The following is an 18,733-nucleotide window of genomic DNA, read 5'->3' as shown; positions in this document are numbered from 1 at the left end:
TTACATTTATTTCTTGTTTTACATAACTAATTGTTATTACGGGCCGGCGCGCCTCAGTGCTCCAGCTCTCCACTGCGCCCCTCAGTCTACCCCGAGACACTGGTACAGCAATTCGTGTTGGGATAGGGCCTTAAGGCAGTTTTTGCCGCGCACCACCACTTTGTGGAACCAGCTGCCCACTGAAGTATTTCCGAACCAATTCGACTTAGGGTCAAGAAAAAATCGTACAGTTCTTATTTCTAGCTTTATTGGGTATGGTTAATTAAAAACAATACGAACTTTTTGTAAAAAGTTTATTTTCTTACCGAATATAAAATTACAATCAGCTAGTTAGGGCCGCTTTAAGTAATGACAACTACAAATATGTTTCGACATTACTGAGGACAATTAAACTTTATATAGAATTAACACAAATCTAAACGATTTTATTAATGGCATTATTTACATACAACAAAAGCTCACTTTAAATATTACACTTATGTTTTATATTTACAGACACACAACCCATTTATTTATCTATGTTTAAGAATCTACAAGCAACATATAACTATAATGTGTAGTTTATATGTTATTTACAAATTGTACAGTCTTTATAGGTCTTTGATACATTTACGCAAAAAATTAAAAACATGTGGAAATGCTTTATTCTATATTAAATCCAATTATAAAGAAAATTGAGCACAGAAATTGTATTTACAGAAGACATTCTTAAAACTAGTTTTGCTAGGAAAATTTGTATTGTCTAGATGTTTATGCAAACTTTGGCAGACATTCCTTTAGATTTTACGTCTTTTTTAATAGGAACATAAAAGCGTTACACTAAAAGAAGTCAAAGTTAGTTTCAAGTTATACGTATATAATTTTATTAATCGAAAATTTCTTACTATTTAATTTTGACAATTAATCGTTTTAAGAAAATATTGATTTAGTTGAAAACTTAAATGATTTCTATAGATATGAATGAAAAATGTAAAAATTACCAAACATTCATTTGAGCTACTATTTTTAAAACTGCCCGGAGGCGGAGAATGTAGCCGAATTTATGGAAAACCTAAAACTTCTCAAGACAATTTTATACGCAACTTTCAGGTCCTGGCAAATTTTCCGCTAAAACATGTTCTCTTCTTCTAACATTACTCTTCCCTTTTCTATGTAAGGTAGACGTAGCCAGACTCCCTGAACTCAAAGTGGGTCCGCTTAACGTCAGGGTTTGGCTACCGAATGGAGAGCCAATATTGCCATTTGGGCACACGAAGTTGGGGCTACCTAATGTAGGACTTAAGCTAGGCCTAAAACTATTAGATAATAGGGGTTGTGAAAGATTTTGATTCATCAAGTCCTCATGTCGGCCCATCGGTGTTATGTCACTTTCTGGTGTGAGCTGGAAAAATTCAAATGAAAATTTATATTTGCTCGCTTTGTTTGCGTGGATATTACACCTAGCCCACGGGAACTGTAACGTTTCTGGGATAAAAAGATTATAATCTTTGTGTCAAATTCCGTCTGACAAAACTTTCTCAATTTGTTTTAAAAAAGTTTGATGAAGTCTTCCAAAATATTAAGCTAAATTTTAATTATTACGGTGTAACAAATAAAAAATATTACGTTAACTTGGTGCGGGTGTACAGTCGTATCTAAAAGTGCTAGGTCCTCTGCAGAGAAAACTGCTCCCGTTTTTGACCAGTCACCTATAAGAAAAACATATTAAAGTTTCAATACACATAATGACCAGCGCTGTGGAACTTTTTGCTCCTCAGCATAATGCTGAGCCAGGGCCAATTACAACCACAGTACACACACATTGCACACTGGAAGCGAACCGAATGGTAAAAGGGAATTTTTTAATTTTAATTTTTAATTTTTATTGTTTTTGATGTCTTATTTTATTTTTTTCTTTAAGTATTGTTATTTTGTGTGTTTTTGTGTGTGTGTGTTTTCGTTTGTAATAAATGTTATATCTATGTCTATAATGCTTTATACAAGGCAGGCGAGTGAAAAAAAGAGTAAGTATATTTAAATAAATAAAGCATTAAAAATAATGTGTAATATTAAAATGGAAACCTTTAACATCTCGTACAGTCCATTCGTCCGCATCAGAATTTGTTGCAAGAACGTTTTGACTTTCACCATCTGAAAGAGAAAAGAATTAATTCCCTAATTAGCCACCAGTCACCTAAATGAGCGCGATAATGCAGAGAACAATAAAAAGGAAAGACTGTATAAACTGAGTTGGCGGTTTCTTGTTGCTCGATTTTCTCAAATCTCATTTCTCTTTTACGAATAAAGTAACTGTTTTTAACGGACGAAAACAAGCCTCTCAGGTTTTTTGGTTAATAAATTCACGGACGGAATTTTATTAGTATCTCTAATGGACTGTTGGGAGAGCGTTGCGGTGAAATATTTTTTTAACGACGTTCCTAGGCGTACTACAAAAACTAAAATTCAACTTTGCCGTACCGCGATCCTTGCTAACTTTAGAATAACATTCAATTAAATAAATTTTTATTTCATCATTATGAAATTCTGGATGATGTACTTCAAATTATGATAGTAGTCCTTTAAAATGCGCAATTAAAAATAGTCTGAACAACGCAAGTTTTATTATTAACTTTATTTTATTAATATCCGCTTACGGCTCATATAATCACGAAACGAATCGAATTTAATCGTTTTTAATATTATAAAACATAGCTACATAGTAGGTATTGTAGCACTAAACAGGTATGTGCGGTAATGTATTGTCATTAAATATCTGTACATTCATCATTAACAGAGAATAATAGTTCATAGTGTAGAATATCATCAATAACTTTTAATTATAACGTTTTCAACGTACGATTGAATCCATAATTGTTTTGTAGGTGTGTATAATGTATATAATACAAAAACATTGTATTATAATCTAAACAAAGACTCATTTAAAGTAGGTATTTAATACAGTTAGTTTTTTTTAAATATTGAATAAAAATGTTATGTTGGTATTGTACTAAAAATTTCGACCAATCTGGATTAAATATTGTCTTATTCAGTTGCTTTGTTATTAGAGTTCGTTGTTGATCAATAATACTAACATAAAAATACATATTACCTGGGGCATTCAATATGTCTGGCTGAGGTTCTGGCGTCTTCGAGTCTGGCGAAGGTTTAATCGTGTAAGCGACGACATACCGCCGTCCCCCGTCACTCAATTCCAGCATATCCCCAGGCGGGTGTTTGTGGGGGGGATGTGACCTCTTTCTTCGAGCAAACAGTGCGGCTAGAGCGATGCCACCTGCAGCTAGAGCAGCGCCTGAGGCGGCTGCCACTAGAATACCTAAAGTGGCCCCTCCAATACTGTTCTTGCCATCTGTGTAACGAGAATAATTTATGATTTTGAAGTGAAACTTATATTGCGACTTACAATAAGGTTGCGTTAAACGTTTAACGCTACTTGGAGGGGGCATGAAAGCACTGTTGCGTTAAACAATATGATTTCTTTAAAAATCTAGTTCTACCTATTCCTTTTTTCATATCCACATTACGAAGTTTCACTTTTCATGCGTGGAGGGACTTCACGCACTATTTTATTTAAGAAGTTTACGCATTTATAAATACTAATAGTTGTCCTCAGAGTCTATTATCATAGTCTATATAATTATAGTATCATAGTCTATGCAAACCTGCTGTGTCATTTCGATTATATTAGTAAAAGACAAGTTTTAAGAAAAAATAATAAAAATCTTTTGAAGTTATACTTCTTTTGGCGCATCAGGGAAAAATGATGAGAGTAAATTTTTACGATGCGCGCGCACACTGTCACAAAAATCCAACACCCACACACCGTCACAAAAAACCGTCATCCGCACACCGTCAAAAAATACCGACACCCTGAAGTTAGTATAGTTTAAAATAAAAAAAATCCATTTCTATAATTATGTAGAAATATTTTTTTGTGATATTTAAATAAACTTTATTTAACTAGATAACGCGTTATAATAAAACTTTCAATGTATTAAATACCATTTTTTCTATTGTTAGTGTCGTTTTTTCTACAACCGTAGAATAAGGCGAAAGATAAAAAAATAAAAAGTTTTTTATTCTGTTAGGCCAAAGAAGTACCTATAACAGCTTCTAACGCGTGTACACATGTTTTATGATTATTTTATCTTATATTTTTTTTATTGTATTAATGAATACGACCATTATACTGATCGTTAGTTCAAATAATTAGTTAATTCACTAGTATAGGTACAAAACAGAAAATAAACAAAGTCTAAATAAATAGCCAAAAATAAAGTCGATTTAACCGCTAAATTATATCTCGCTGTACATTTTCAACTTTACATAAACGTTCATAAAGTAAATGGAATTCTATTCCAGTTTTTTCAGGTTTATAAAAAGTTACCTTTGTTTGAGAGTCGAATATAGCGACAGGGTTTTTCGTACTAGGCTCGACTAAAATATTGCTTTTGTAAAACTTGATCGTTCGAGGAAAACAGTTTTTGTGAATATGCTATGAAAGGAACGTTTTTTTAAACGTTCGATCGCTATTCATGATTTATAGACTTTCGAACTCTTGTTTTGTGTATATTCAGTTGAGTATGTAGTATAAAAAATGTAACGGGATAAAACATTATGGACAGATGTTTTTATGACGCTCTAAAATAACCACTAAGGTAACAGATGTTACAATAAAAATAAATAAACGAAAGTGGAAATGAGCGACACATGGCAAGAGGAACAGAAAAGTGGAGCAAAAAAGTACTGGTGCCCAAGGTACAGCAAACGAAAAAGAGGAAGAAAGAGGGGCAGAGAGTGGCAGAGTGTGTTCAAACAATTTGTATGACAATACCTGGCGATTAAAAAGAGTGGCGGAAAGTTTCTTGCCAGTTCTTCTTACCCGCTCTACGCCCTTGACTTGCGAACTGGTAGTAAATGTAAATTTACGATTAATTTAACTTGACGATTCAAAAGTGTACCCACTTGAATAAAGATATTTTGAGTTTGAGTTTGAGTTTGAGTTCAGTGCTAATTAAAGGCTATTATTGTTATTATATCACGTCTAATTTGCTTGTTTTCAAATTTATAGAAAACACTGTTTTACCGGATTGAAGTTATGTATTTTTATAAACTATTTTACGTAATTAAAAAAAATTCCGTCGTGTCGCGTTACAGTATGCGTGGTCATGGTATGGTGACTGAAGATAAAACGTGTTGAATGTCAAAAAGTATCACAGCTGTAGAAAAAATTGTATTATCTGTATTGATTTCCCCGGAGTTGATATCGACTAAAAGATTGTTGAGATTTTAATTTGGATATTATTGGATCCCAGGTGTGTGACAATTTTAGGCCGTCTTTTCTATTGAAATTGGGGTGTTTTTTGATTTCAATGGCTTCGCGTACCATTGTAATTTTTTTTTGCTTGTTTTCGTTAATTGTCTGACAACTTAGTTGACAACTAAAATTACAAGACCAAGCTCAAAACAAAGCTAAGTACCATAACTTTGTAAAGAAAACCATTCGGTTTACTATTTAATAGACCAGGGAGCAATCTATAGACACTCACATCGTCTGAAAGCTCGCAAGTGCTTTGAGAGACTTTTTAAATATGTATGAAAAACGTATATAAATATTTTTTAAATATAAAACACACTTGCAAATAACACTAGTATAAAAAATATGTTAATAAATAAAATATACATATAACAAACATAAAAAGTACACTGTATACAAACGTTATTAATTAGGAAAAACAATCAAGAAATTGAGAAAAACATATTTGTAATACGAGCTGTAATTATTGTATCAAACAAGTACTTTTTACGATTGGTAATATCGACTGTTATTTTGGTATATACAGCTGCACCTTTGTGATGCGTTGAACTGTATCACAATGTGTTGATTAACAGCGTGTTAGCCTATTCACGGGGTTGCACACCTCATCGTGTATTAACTACCAATTAATTTGTATGGAAAACACATTTATTTAAGTTTAAAGCTTATGTGTGTGTATTTAGCTTGTACTTTTCTTGTGATTCAATTTATAAAACGTAAAGATATCAGCAGTAATAAAATAAATATTTGAAAGAATGGACGTTGTAATAATAATAAAAAAAAATAGTCAATACAATTTAAACAATTTATTCTGAGAGCCAAGTACAAAAATGGCATCACGTAACAAAATTAAAATCTGAATGGTTGCGATCTAAAATAGATTTCTCATAATGTTATTGTAATTTCGAAAACAATATTTTATTTTCTAAACACCATCTTTAATTTAAAAAAAATACAGTTTATTGCGATTAAGATTTTATTCGTATATTGTGCTCGCTTGTGGTATCTCCTAGAATCACGGTCATGAAGTATTTATTTAAAAAAAAACTTCCTTGGCGGATATAAACACAAATTTACTACACAATTTACATAGTTCTTTTCTCGCTTACCAATTCTTGAAAAGCAGTAGAAATGTCAAAGTATTTCCGTTTACTATATTTTATTCAGATCTGCTTAAAGTAACATAATCAGTTAAACCAATTTATATGTAGTTTATAGCCAGTTCTTCTCTTCCGATCTACGCTCTTGATTTGAGAACTGGCAGTAAATATAAAATAAGAAGCATTTACTGTATATTACTTTTTTGACGTTCATAAGTGTACATTGTGTTACCTATATGAATAAATGATTTTTGACTTTGACTTTATAAAAAGATACGCCTAAATTATTAAATAAGGCAAAGTGCAAGTAAACAGGTATATTGAAGTTACTCATACCTACTTCACCTATAAATTGACGGACAAATAACAAAACTGTAAGAAATATATATCCACCATAACTAATAATTTATAATGCAAACTGTGACGGTAAATAGAAGATAAATCAAAGTTGTAACAAACCTGTTCTCCTCGCTGCGTCATTAAAGGCAATGTTTTCCAAAAGAGTTTTCTCCGAGTCACCTTTAAGGTTTTTCGCATATATGAGTAGATTCACAGTGGCACCCTCTGCGTCACCGGGGGACAATTGGGTTAGGTCTATCTTGAAGGTCACGAGACCATCTGAAAAAATGATAAAAAAAACAATGGGGTTACAAACTTTTTAGGTAAGGGCCTCAAATTTCTGTATCTGATTCATGATCATTTGTTTAACTAAAAGGCAAGTAGGTAATAAGCCTTGTGTGCCTGACGCACGCCCTCGACTTTTTTGGGTCTAAGACAAGCCGGTTTCCTCACGATGTTTTCCTTCACCGTTCGAGCGAATAAATGCGCACATAGATAGAAAGAAAGTCACGAAAACGAATATTATCTCAATACATGAGTTAAGCTAGTCCTACAATTTGAAGTACTGATTTTAAATCATAAGCAGCATAGGCCTAGTGGCTTGCGACTGAGATTTTTAGGTAGTGTATTCGAATCAGGTCTTAAATCGTTATTTTAAATCTTTAGATTATTTGAATTTAAATTGAACGAGGTGAAATCTGAAAAAAATCTATAATTTTATAATTTGATTGTTCGATGCGAATCTTAGTATTGGATAATCCATTTACAGAGGAATTCTGTAGACTATAAAATTTTCTGATCGAATTAACGCGGGTGAAACGAAATAAAGAAAAGCTCTTGAAACGTCAAACATAGCCCAATATTTTTCTGATACAAGTTTAAGGCTTTTCTTATTAATTTATTTTTAATTACCCATAAAATAATTAGTTTCTTTAGATATAAAGAGGAATATGATGTATTGGTTGCAGCTTCTTACAAAAACAATTTAAAAAAAAATGTTTAAAAGAATTAATGAATTCTTCTTCATTCTTTGATTTGAGAACTGGCAGTAAACATAAATGCTGATTGTTTACTGACATTTATAAGTGTACATACTTACCAGTGTCATTGACAGTAATGTTGTACTTATTGTTATTAGTGACAGGGTCCAAGGCTTGTAAAACAAATGACTGCGGCAGTCCTCCGTCATAGCCGGCGACGCATCGGACGTATAACACGGTCAGTCCATCCGTGCCATTAATGTCCGCTTGCAAAGAACAATTCCGGGGTGGTGCTGGACGTGCTAAAGAAAGGAAATCGATTTTATTAAATTTTTTGTTTAGAGTTGTTAAAATAAATAATTCTCTGCACCTAAGCTGAAACTGCTTAATGCGTAGGTATTATTTGTATGCAAACTCAAAAATTATCTAAAATATAACATATATATATTGCGCCTTATTAAGTTCTGATGTAATTTTTACACGTGCAAATCCTTTCTATAACATGTTCATAAGTATTTGATTGTCCTCATTTTAACATGTGTGATGTTAGAAAGCAAAAATAATATAAAATAAAAGGCAACATCAAATATATGCTACGACATATACTGTCAACGTAATAACATCTAAGTATCGGGCTTTAAATATTCTTTAATATTCATAATATCACATAATTTAATACCGCTAATCTCTCCTAACTCGGCAGTAGATGTAACATGCGTTGAAATTAAAATTAAGTGCAGAGCTAAATTCACTAATTTCGTCGTGACTTATGGCGGTTGGGGTCGACAATTTAGCATGTTATATGTTATAATTCTGAGGATATTAAATGTTGTGGGTTGGGACTGTTCCATTGCATAACTGTTCTCTTGCAGCTGCGTCAGATATTTTCAATACCTGCTGAATTTATGGTTACTTTTATGGTCTATAAACGATATCTATGACACTTTATCTTGTTGCTCAATACAAAATAGTTTATCAAAATTTTGTATCGTGAGGTAGCGTTGCGAGATAATTTCTTAATACTTTATATATGTGTATACCTCCGTGAAAAGACATATAATATTAATACTTTTCGTATTTTTACCGTTATTTAACTTTACGAGAACATTGATTTGATCTTGATGATTGATGTTAACAGACAAAAGACAGATGTGAAATTTATAATGATTTGTCAAGTCCATAATTAGTTTTGCACCTGATTGAATTGTTATAAAATTAAACTAAATAACTTTATTAAATTCATGTTTCTAGTTTTGGAATTGTTATGAAACACGGTGCTACGAGAATACTAAATCTAATCAATCTTGGAAGTTACGGTTAAAGGCCGGCAACGCACTCGCGAGCCCTCTGGCATTGAGTGTGTCCATCACTTAACTTCAAGTGAGCTTCCTGCCGGTTAGGCCCCTGTTCTATAATAAAAAAAGACGTTGGCCCGTCTTAACAAAATCATATAACGTGTTTCAAAAACATTTTTTTCTTAAATTTGTAAAAATTCTGCTTACATTCCGTAATATGTTTGTATTTGTTCTACGCGTGCACGCGTGATGTGATGACCAAGGGTATTTGAGATTAAAAGATTAAGATAAAAAAATTATATACACAAAAGTTGCAATTACTCGTTGGTGTCATTTGGTGAGTTTCAAAAGGGTTTCTAATAACTGAAAGAAACGCAAAAATATGGCTCTGTAATATCATATTGTACCTTATTATGAAACATTTTAATAAAGGTTTCTAGCAAAGATTTTTTAAATTACTTCACGATATTTTTAATCAATAAAAAACCACAGTCATAAATAAGCAATCTTGAAGTAACGATACTAATTCACTAAGAGCTTTTTGTTTTCGCGTTAAGAATTCGAAATTTCTCTCACAAATTGAAACTAACAATCCGTACGAAGACATTAAACGCTATAATTTCGAGACGTGCTGAGATTATATCTAATAATATAAATGGAAGCTGCGATAAGAGGAAGAAATTCACATTGTCACTGAATTTAAGACGTATAATGAGACAGCCGCTCTCGTGGGTAAAGTAGGAATGTGGCGAAAATATCTTGCGAGCTTATATTTGTCGTTTGCAGGCATTCGGTAATATGATAAATGATATTTTACATGTTATAAAATATACCAAGATGTTGTTCTTTTAAAGGAAACAAATATACAGTTTTTGTTTGACATTTCGTCGTAAAAATCACTACAATTAGAGTAATTAAATGATAAGGAAGGCAATGGGTGGATTTATCGCTCTTCCAGATCTTATGAACAGTTATTATAATTATCTATGTAGGTAATGACAAACTTTTATCCATATTGAGGTAAGACATGTTTGTATTCCGGGATGTAATGTTTAGCTTAAGAAATATAACAGAATAAACCGACGACAGTTGTAGTGATATATATTAGAAATTCACATGAATTGGCAGTTTTAATAATTTTATTTTTATACGATTAGTAACTACAGTTAGGATTAACTAGGACAGAGCTTTGTTGCAAACGTATGCATCGTTTTTTATCATAAACGTTATTGGATTTTTATTTTATTTCATTCAAAAGCGATGTGTAAATGCATTCGTGATTGTGTTTTAAAAATTCGATGTTAGCAGATTGACTTTTTGATAAGCTTTTCCTAAAATAAATTTCACAAATAGTTTCAATGAATACGTTAATTAATATTTTATCATGTCATATTGATTACTTATCTGTTATTAAAAGTGTTAATAAAACATAAAAAAGGATTACAAACTATTTGATTTCTGTGTTGCAGATACATCGTTAACAAAAACGGCATTCATTAACGTTTATATTTAGAATTATTTCATATAATTAATACAAAACTGTAATCAGGTGCAACCCACTAAGTTAAGATATTATTAATTAAAGTAAAACAACTCATATAAAAAACTACTATTCACGAGAATAGGCTCAGGTCAGTTTAAACGCGCATATCCCGAATCACGGTGTCTGATACTATTCAGAAACCGCCCACTTTCTTATATAAAGTTATCAATAAAAAAAAAAAATGTGTGTTTAAACTATGGGCCCAGACTTCCCGAGACTTCATGGACTGCAAATACGACCTGTTAATAAAATGCCTTAATCTTGTGCCTACATATATTCATTACAACTAAAATTGTGACGTTTAAATTCAATGTAATTGCCAACTTACCAGCTGGTACAATTTGAAAGATGCAAGGTTCAAGTTGTCTGCCAACAGAATTAGTGCCTCGACAGCTGAGAGCGCCGTATTCCCTTTCACTTTGAGGCTTGTAGATCAATTCGCTGGTGCTACCATTTGCAGTACCTATAAAAACTGAAGTATTTAAATTCAAGTTAATAAAAAAATCGTAAATAAAATTGATGATATCATTTTTATTGTATGAATTAATGGAAATAATTGCGGTCATTACAGTATAGCTGGCATTTGTAATTTCAAATTAACAGAGTTGGCATTTGAATACGTAGCGGACGGTTTTTTTCTCGAGTTAATAGACGACCAAGAAGGATTTTTTGGCTTTTATTTTTTAACATAAAGTGCAATTAGACAAAAACCTAGTATTAATATAGTAATATAGTATTCTAAAAACAAAAATTCATACATAACCGTTACAATTTAGTCACAAGTGAATCTATTTTAAAAATCGAACACCGATTGAAAGCTTTCCATGCTATCAAGTGACACGCCTAGCGACTCGCCAAAGCTGTCTTTTCTTTGTGCTTATAGCACCAAAGTGCAATACAAAATTTATCAGTTCAAGTTACTACATAAACATTGGCATTAGTTCAGTGCTGTCGTTACTAGTTGTATTCAAACAATCAGGCCACCACACGTAAACCACGTGCAACATAAATTGGTACCGCAGCGTCCCAGTACTCCGTCGATCTGCGGTTTGTAGCTGAGCAGCTACTCGCAATATGGTCATGAATATTGTAAATATTATACCCGTAGTGTTTCTAGATAAAAATTCGTAATATTGACAAAATATAAATACATATTCGCATAAATAGACAGTGTTAGTAAGAAAAACAATCTTTATACCATTACTCTAAGCTTAATGATCTTTTATTAAATTATTTATTTGATATAACGTCTTACAATAATGCATTAAAGAGGCAATGACAAACACATAGATTTTAATAAGGGTCAAATGTATGTAAATTTAAACTTGTACTGTGGAACCAAAGTCACATCTACCCATTGGTTATTCGTTAATTAGTCTAAATTCATAAACTTATTTATTTGGTGGTTTTAATAAACTAATAACCTTAAATCACTTTATAAGGTAATCTAAGAATATGATAAATTTTATCTCTACGAAGAATATATACGGGACAAATAAATGTTAAATCGAGTGTTACAAAGTGAAGTTTAAAATGTTCCGTCTTCCTTTCCTACTTTATTTATTACAGAGAGTTATTAATTTGAAATCTTTTCTCCTAATTTAAGTTCTGAGCACGCGTGACGTGTTCCAAGTTTCAAGTATCTTTGGCACAATTAGATTTTCCCGTATATCTTGATTTTCTTGTTTGCTGTTTTGCTTTTACTTTGCACTTGTCTTCCCGCATTGTGCTTCCAGTTCGTGTAATTGAGTTTCCTTTCATGTGTTTTCAATTAAAGAACTAAATAGATTACGTGCACTCACAATACGTTGAAAATTATTTTCATTTTCAGTTGAAAAGTACTGAAATATTATATTTATTTAGCTATTGTTATATTTCGAAAACGAATTTGAATTTATTGTCACGTATGGTCTATACTAACGGGTCATGGGAGTTATTAGGTGTCTGATCTATCTTATTAATAATATTTATAGACTTCACAAACCTGGAATATTGTATAATAAAATATTAAGCTAAATATTATTTATTTTCAGGGATCATGAGTTCCATATAATAATGTAATTACCATATTTAGAAGGTGAAACATCCAGACTTTCTCCGCTATTATTGAATTGCCAAAAAAACGTCACATCCGGTGGATTCGCTGTAACAGAGCAGCTCACGCGCAGTGTTTCCTCCATTTGGGCTCCCAACACTTGTGGCGAGGTATGTGTGCATACTGGGGCAACTGTATATAAAAATAGAAACATATTGGTACATTAACATATTTTCTTATAACATTTACGAGGGTCTAAGCAACAAATAAGACAAGCTAAAGATACAGAAACATGATCGAATTGCATCCATTGCGACAATTATTGAAGTAAAATTTAACATATAATTGGTATTTTATGAGCATCACATATTCCTATATCATACAATGGAAATATGCAAAACAACAAGACGGAGTTGAAAATTTTAAATAAAAACACACCGATAAAATACATCACAAATACTATAATAATTTGCAAGTGATTATAAAATATGTTACACGTTACGTTAAATGGTAATGATTATATTAAATATAATTTATACTTTATCATTGAGAATATGACAATAATACCCGAAATAACAAACAATGCATAATAATTCAACTGAACGAGGAATGTTATAATTAACTAAAGAGACCTCGAATTGTGTTTGTAACATGTACCAAAAGTTTGACTATATAATTTACGTTCACTGTTCCATGTTCAAGCGACATCATTATGATTTGGTTCAATAACTTTAATAATAAATAATTAATCTAATTAATGCACAATCTCCACACTACGTTTCTGTATTTGTCAGAATCTGCATTTTGATAAACAATAAATTACAAGCTCCCTCCTTATCAGAATGCCAAATCGTAAAATGACTGCTTTACGACTGATTTGAACGCGACCGCCGCTGCGAAAACCGCTGTAATAGTTCGAAAAGTGAGTTACAGAATCGCAAGGCTGATATATGTCTCTTTGATCGGCAACTCATGTCTGAGCGTGGTGTTCAGCAAGGAAGTATCTGGAGCGGACTATCTGTTTCTACCGGTTTCCCGGTGCCTCTCTTATGGCAGTGTAGAGTTTTGAGGACGATGAGTCTTTCACTTGATCGGTCAATCGCTGCCAGCACATCTCAAAGGCATCGATCGTTTGCTTTTCTCGAACCAAGATACTCCTATTCCACACAGGAGGATAGGGAATAGTAGGGCCCGTCTTATTTTGATACCAATTCCTCTTTTCTTCCAGATGTTGCCTAAACGTGTCATGGCATCTTTAGCCATGCCAATTCGCGTTTTTATCTCGGGGACAGAGCTGCCGTCATTAGACATTTGGGCTCCGAGATATGGAAGGTTTATGGCTCGATCCACCAACATCAGTTTGGTTTTTGCTCTGTTCTCTGCGAGGCCAATGTTCCTACTTTCGAGCTCGAGACTTTGGAACAGTACTCCATATCTTCCATGGGTGTTGCCAGAAGAAAACTATGTCGTCGATATGTCTAGGCCAGTCTGAAATAACTACTTACCTATAACGAAAAGATAAAACTATTGACAAAAGAGAACAATTGAAATATGTATATTCTACGCTCCGTTTCATCGGTCATGGGACAGACACATTTCTACATGTGTTTCATTGTTCATTTTTCTTTATAAAGTCCTATAAGTACATCTATGTAGTTTCCCTCATCTCCTATTGTTATTGCGTATATAGAAAGACAATCAAATCCTAGAACATACGACCTCAGGGTAAAGCCAGACACTTAACCAAGAATAAAAGCTCAAATATGTAATAAGCTTATTAAAACGTTCATCACAGTGATCATTTAATCCATCAAACAACTTTTACCATTATATCGAAGTCCAATCAATAAATTGTTGTGATTGATGTTTCGATAATGATTCACGTTTCTCACCCCACTTGTTTACCAAAACTTTGTTATATCATTAACGAATTAAAATGATTACCAAATAAATAAATCTCCTAGGAGATTATTATCGTAACTTATTTCGTGATCGATCATATTTTACGCTCATAGGATAAATAATACAATATGTTTTCGTAGCTAAATAGTGGTAGAAAAGCATTTTCCATAGTAAAAATAGGATTTAATAATAAAACTTTATTATGAACATGACATAAATATGGTTGTGACAAAATTTATCTAACGCCCCTGTGTTATGGGAGAGATTACAATTATTTCGTGATACAAAGTGCAAGTATAGAAGCGTCTACTTAACTAGACTAAACTCAGAGGCAATATCGGGGAAGTGTTGGGCAGCACCCTAGATCGCCTCGTGTGTAGGCAACTAATTTGAGTATGCTACTGCCGATTCGAACTACGAGCCGATTTCACCATTGTCCCGATATTGCCACTGATTTTAGGACCGTGTGTAGACGCTTTAAAACAATTTATTAAGGATAAGTAGTCTTAGTGTTACATCTTCTCAAAAAAAGTGTAAAACCTTAAGTTATGCGTAAATTTATGAGTATGCGAATGGGTGAGCAGTATTTGCCTAGTGGCTTCAGCGAGCGATTATTACCCCTGAGGGAGTAGTTTCGATCCCCGGCTGTTCACCAATGGACTTTCTTTCTATGTGTGCATTTAACATTCGCTCGAACGGTGAAGGAAAACATCGTGAGGAAACCGGCTTGCCTTAGACCCAAAAAGTCAACGGCATGTGTCAGGCACAGAAGGCTGATCACCTACCTAAAAAAACGTTGGCCAAACAGTCCTTTGTTTTGGCGTCGCAAAGAAAATTTTTAGATGACTACAGAATTATCCCTTTCTAACATATTAAGTATTTAAAGTAAAATGGAGCCAAAGTTAGTTTTGCTGAGCTGCTAAATTATTATTGGGCTTCATCCTCGTAATTTTAGTTCTATTAGGCGTCGGAGCGCTCAAATATTGTGGTTATAAATGCCGAAGACTATTTTCCCTGCTATGTATGTTCAATGAAAACGACTGACAAAGCATAAGGCTTGTGGCAATGAGTGTTCACGGGCGTTGGTATCACCATTAGATGAACACGTCTACGTTTATTTTTTTATCAGTGGCCCTACAACCTTTTTAGGTACGGGCCTCAGATTACTGCCTCTGTTTCATGATAATTTGTCAATCTAATATGCAAGATCAGCCTCCTGTGCCTCCACGTCGTCGACCGTTCAAACGAATGTTAAATGTGCACATAGAAAGAAAGTCCATTGGTGCACAGCCGGTGTCGAACCTACGACTTCAGGGATGAGAGTCGACGCTGATGCCACTAGACCAACACTGCACGTCTACGCTTATATAAGTGTTATCAATTACTAACAGATAAAAATCGAATCAATAGTAATATATGCCTAAATCAACGGTCAGTTTAAAAATTGTTAAAAACGATTTATTTTGCGTTTCTTCGAATAAATAATGATTGTAACAAATCCACGCTTTTTAGAGATTGATTGATACTCTGAGATTAACGAACGCCGCTCTGAAATGAAATTAGTGTTTCAGTATAATAGAAAACAAAAGGCCATCGATTGAAATTGGATAAACGGTCGTACAATTTACTTGTGGAGTAGTTTTATCTACGTTTTTATGGATCGGAAAGCCGTTCTGTCTGTTAGGTCATTGATTTTAGGTGATTGGTTGTAGGGGGTGGAAAAGTTTATTTTCAAAAGTTCTTACAAAAGCTCATCATTATTCATATTATGCTATGGCTAGGCTATGATAGTTTAACATTTATATTCAATGGTTCATTGAATATTAGTGAATATTAGTTAGTTCATGAACTTACAAGATTTATTAATTTTAGAAATTAAGGAATAAATTGGAAATTTTCAAAAACTCTCAAGTCTGACACAAGTTGAGTTAACAATACTGTATCCGAATGTTGTGTTTACTATGTCACTAAAATGTCTATAAACGCTTATCAGTATATTACTTGAGCATAGAAACGCTCTTCAATGTTGCAACGATTCGCTAACTCCTCAATCGCAAGTTGTGAAAGTTCTCCAGATCATGGATAACTTCTTATAGAGATTGGAATTTACGCTGTTACTTTACTTTAGACATAGAATAACATTTATTACTAATAAAAACACACACACATAAATACACAAAATAACAATAATCAAAGAAAAAAATAAAAACTAGAGTCCGAGTTTTACATTTGACTTTAATATTAAATTTCTCTACTAAAAACAATAACTAACCTTAAAATATAATAACTAAAATATATTATTAAAAGGAGTCCATTTAGGCAAGGTTCCGAAGATACTGGCAGCGTTCCCCCTTTGATTAGCTAGACTAATTCTTTGTCCCAGGTAGCTGCCAGCTCTTCGGTCTACTGTGCCGACTAACCTTTTTACTATTTCCTTAAAAAGCCTTATAGCGCTAGGACCCAGCGGACCAAGGGTTTCGACACCGAATGGGGCAAAATCAAATTCGTAGACCCTTGTATTTAGCTTTTTCAGCCGCATCACAAGCCGCACCAGCTCTGTTGTTGGTTCCATGTAGATGGGAAGAGGCCAGCGTGTCTGAACAGGTTGCATCCCATACCAGCACCCAGCCCGGTTGAATTGATTTAACTTATTAATACAAACTTACATTGTATACTTAGATGAGTTGTCTGGCTGGCTGTTTCGCCTAGTGAGTTGGACGCTCGACAAGAATAATCTCCAGTGTGGTCGCGGGTCACTTTCTGTAGAACTAGGGACTTTGTGCTTACTATAACGCCTAGAAGTACGTTGTGCCCAACTGGTTTATTCTGCAAAATTAATTTAAGTAAATTTCAGAGTAAAAGGCTTTTTATTATTGAGACCAATTTTGCGATAAAATATGAGCAGTGACAAAATATACTATAAGCTATATTAACCTATAAATCGTTTTTGTAAATAAATAAAATGAACGTTGGGAACTGGTGAGCTGTTGAATCGGGTCTCAGCGGAGTTGTTCCTTAGGAGATGCCACTACTGATAAAGTAGGTTTACAAGTAGTACGCTTTTTTTAAAGGCAGCGCATCCAATAATAATATGCAATATTCATGGGCTGCAGTTGAAACCTTTATTAGCTGACTTGCAGGCTCGTTTTTTAAAAATATAGTTATAATTAGTACTGTCACAATTAGACCAGTGCAGATAGCCTTTAAAATAAATAAAAAGTGAAAAAAATTACAGTAGGATGAAACCCATTAGAAAAGCAGGGGAATATGATCAAAATGAAAGGAAAAATAAATTACGGTCGATCTGAGGTCGGGAAGGGGAGGGGGGGGGGGGGGAGTTTTAAGGGTAAAAAACGGTTTATCTCGATTTCCGGCAAAACTACAAGTCCTACCGAAGAAAGTTAAATGGCAAAGTTGTAGGTAGTAAAAAGATCTAAAACCTTTTTATTCACACATTTTTCACATAACGTCAAAATTTATGTGAAAAATTCAAAAAACCAAGTTTTTGGTTTTTTATTGTTATCTTTAACAAAAATATTTTTTTTTTAACGAAATTTGGTGAAAACTTACCTTTCTATGTCCCAAATACACTGTAATTTATTTGATTAAAAATATTTATTTGTTCACCTTATTTTGAATTAATATCGAAAAAACACCCTAATTTTCAATCGAAAATTCTGACGTCAAAATTTCAGCTTTTTTCATAAACTTGGTGTGCTTTCAGTTCGTTGAAATCTCTACTTTCCTATGGTAAAAAAAGATATATATATTACCATAGTAAATCTTCTCAGAAAACGCAAAAAATCGTATGCAGTAACGCCCAGACCTGTCATCCCCTTCCCTACTTCTCTATGAATCTTCTTTAAATTATAATCAGATGCCTATTTATTACTATTTTAAGATAACTTATATATACCTGAGTGACCTTAAAAAAAAATTTAGCCTTTAGATGGGCTAAAATTTTCGTATTTCATAGAGAAGTAAGGAAGGGGATGACAGGTCTGGGCGTTACTGCATACGATTTTTTGCGTTTTCTGAGAAGATTTACTATGGTAGTATATATATATTTTTTTACCATAGGAAAGTAGAGATTTCAACGAACTGAAAACACACCAACTTTTTGAAAAAAGCTGAAATTTTGACGTCAGAATTTTCGATTGAAAATTAGGGTGTTTTTTCGATATTAATTCAAAATAAGGTGAACAAATAAATATTTTTAATCAAA

At 33.1% G+C, this 18,733-nt stretch overlaps 1 protein-coding gene across 6 annotated transcripts in view; it reads right to left on the bottom strand.

The window, feature by feature from the left end:
* Positions 1-276: 276 nt before the first annotated feature.
* LOC125052441 (synaptogenesis protein syg-2-like) overlaps positions 277-18,733 on the bottom strand; it is a 78,585-nt gene continuing 60,128 nt past the window's right edge. For 5 of the 6 annotated variants that reach the window (XM_047653303.1, XM_047653311.1, XM_047653295.1 and 2 more), the window contains exons 10-18: positions 17,175-17,334; positions 12,637-12,798; positions 10,900-11,043; positions 7,853-8,035; positions 6,874-7,032; positions 3,089-3,346; positions 2,062-2,130; positions 1,606-1,688; positions 277-1,381 (exon numbers count right to left, since the gene is read on the bottom strand). In XM_047653303.1, the coding sequence (XP_047509259.1) occupies positions 1,073-1,381; positions 1,606-1,688; positions 2,062-2,130; positions 3,089-3,346; positions 6,874-7,032; positions 7,853-8,035; positions 10,900-11,043; positions 12,637-12,798; positions 17,175-17,334 (1,527 nt within the window). In that variant the 3' untranslated portion in view covers positions 277-1,072. The remainder of the gene's footprint in view (positions 1,382-1,605; positions 1,689-2,061; positions 2,131-3,088; positions 3,347-6,873; positions 7,033-7,852; positions 8,036-10,899; positions 11,044-12,636; positions 12,799-17,174; positions 17,335-18,733) is intronic. The other variant, XM_047653337.1, reaches the window with a different exon arrangement.

The sequence above is a fragment of the Pieris napi genome, chromosome 1 (assembly GCF_905475465.1).
Source record: "Pieris napi chromosome 1, ilPieNapi1.2, whole genome shotgun sequence".
Lineage (NCBI taxonomy): Eukaryota > Metazoa > Arthropoda > Insecta > Lepidoptera > Pieridae > Pieris > Pieris napi.
The sequence above is the reverse complement of the archived record's forward strand: the minus strand, read 5'-3'. Positions and strand labels throughout refer to the sequence as shown.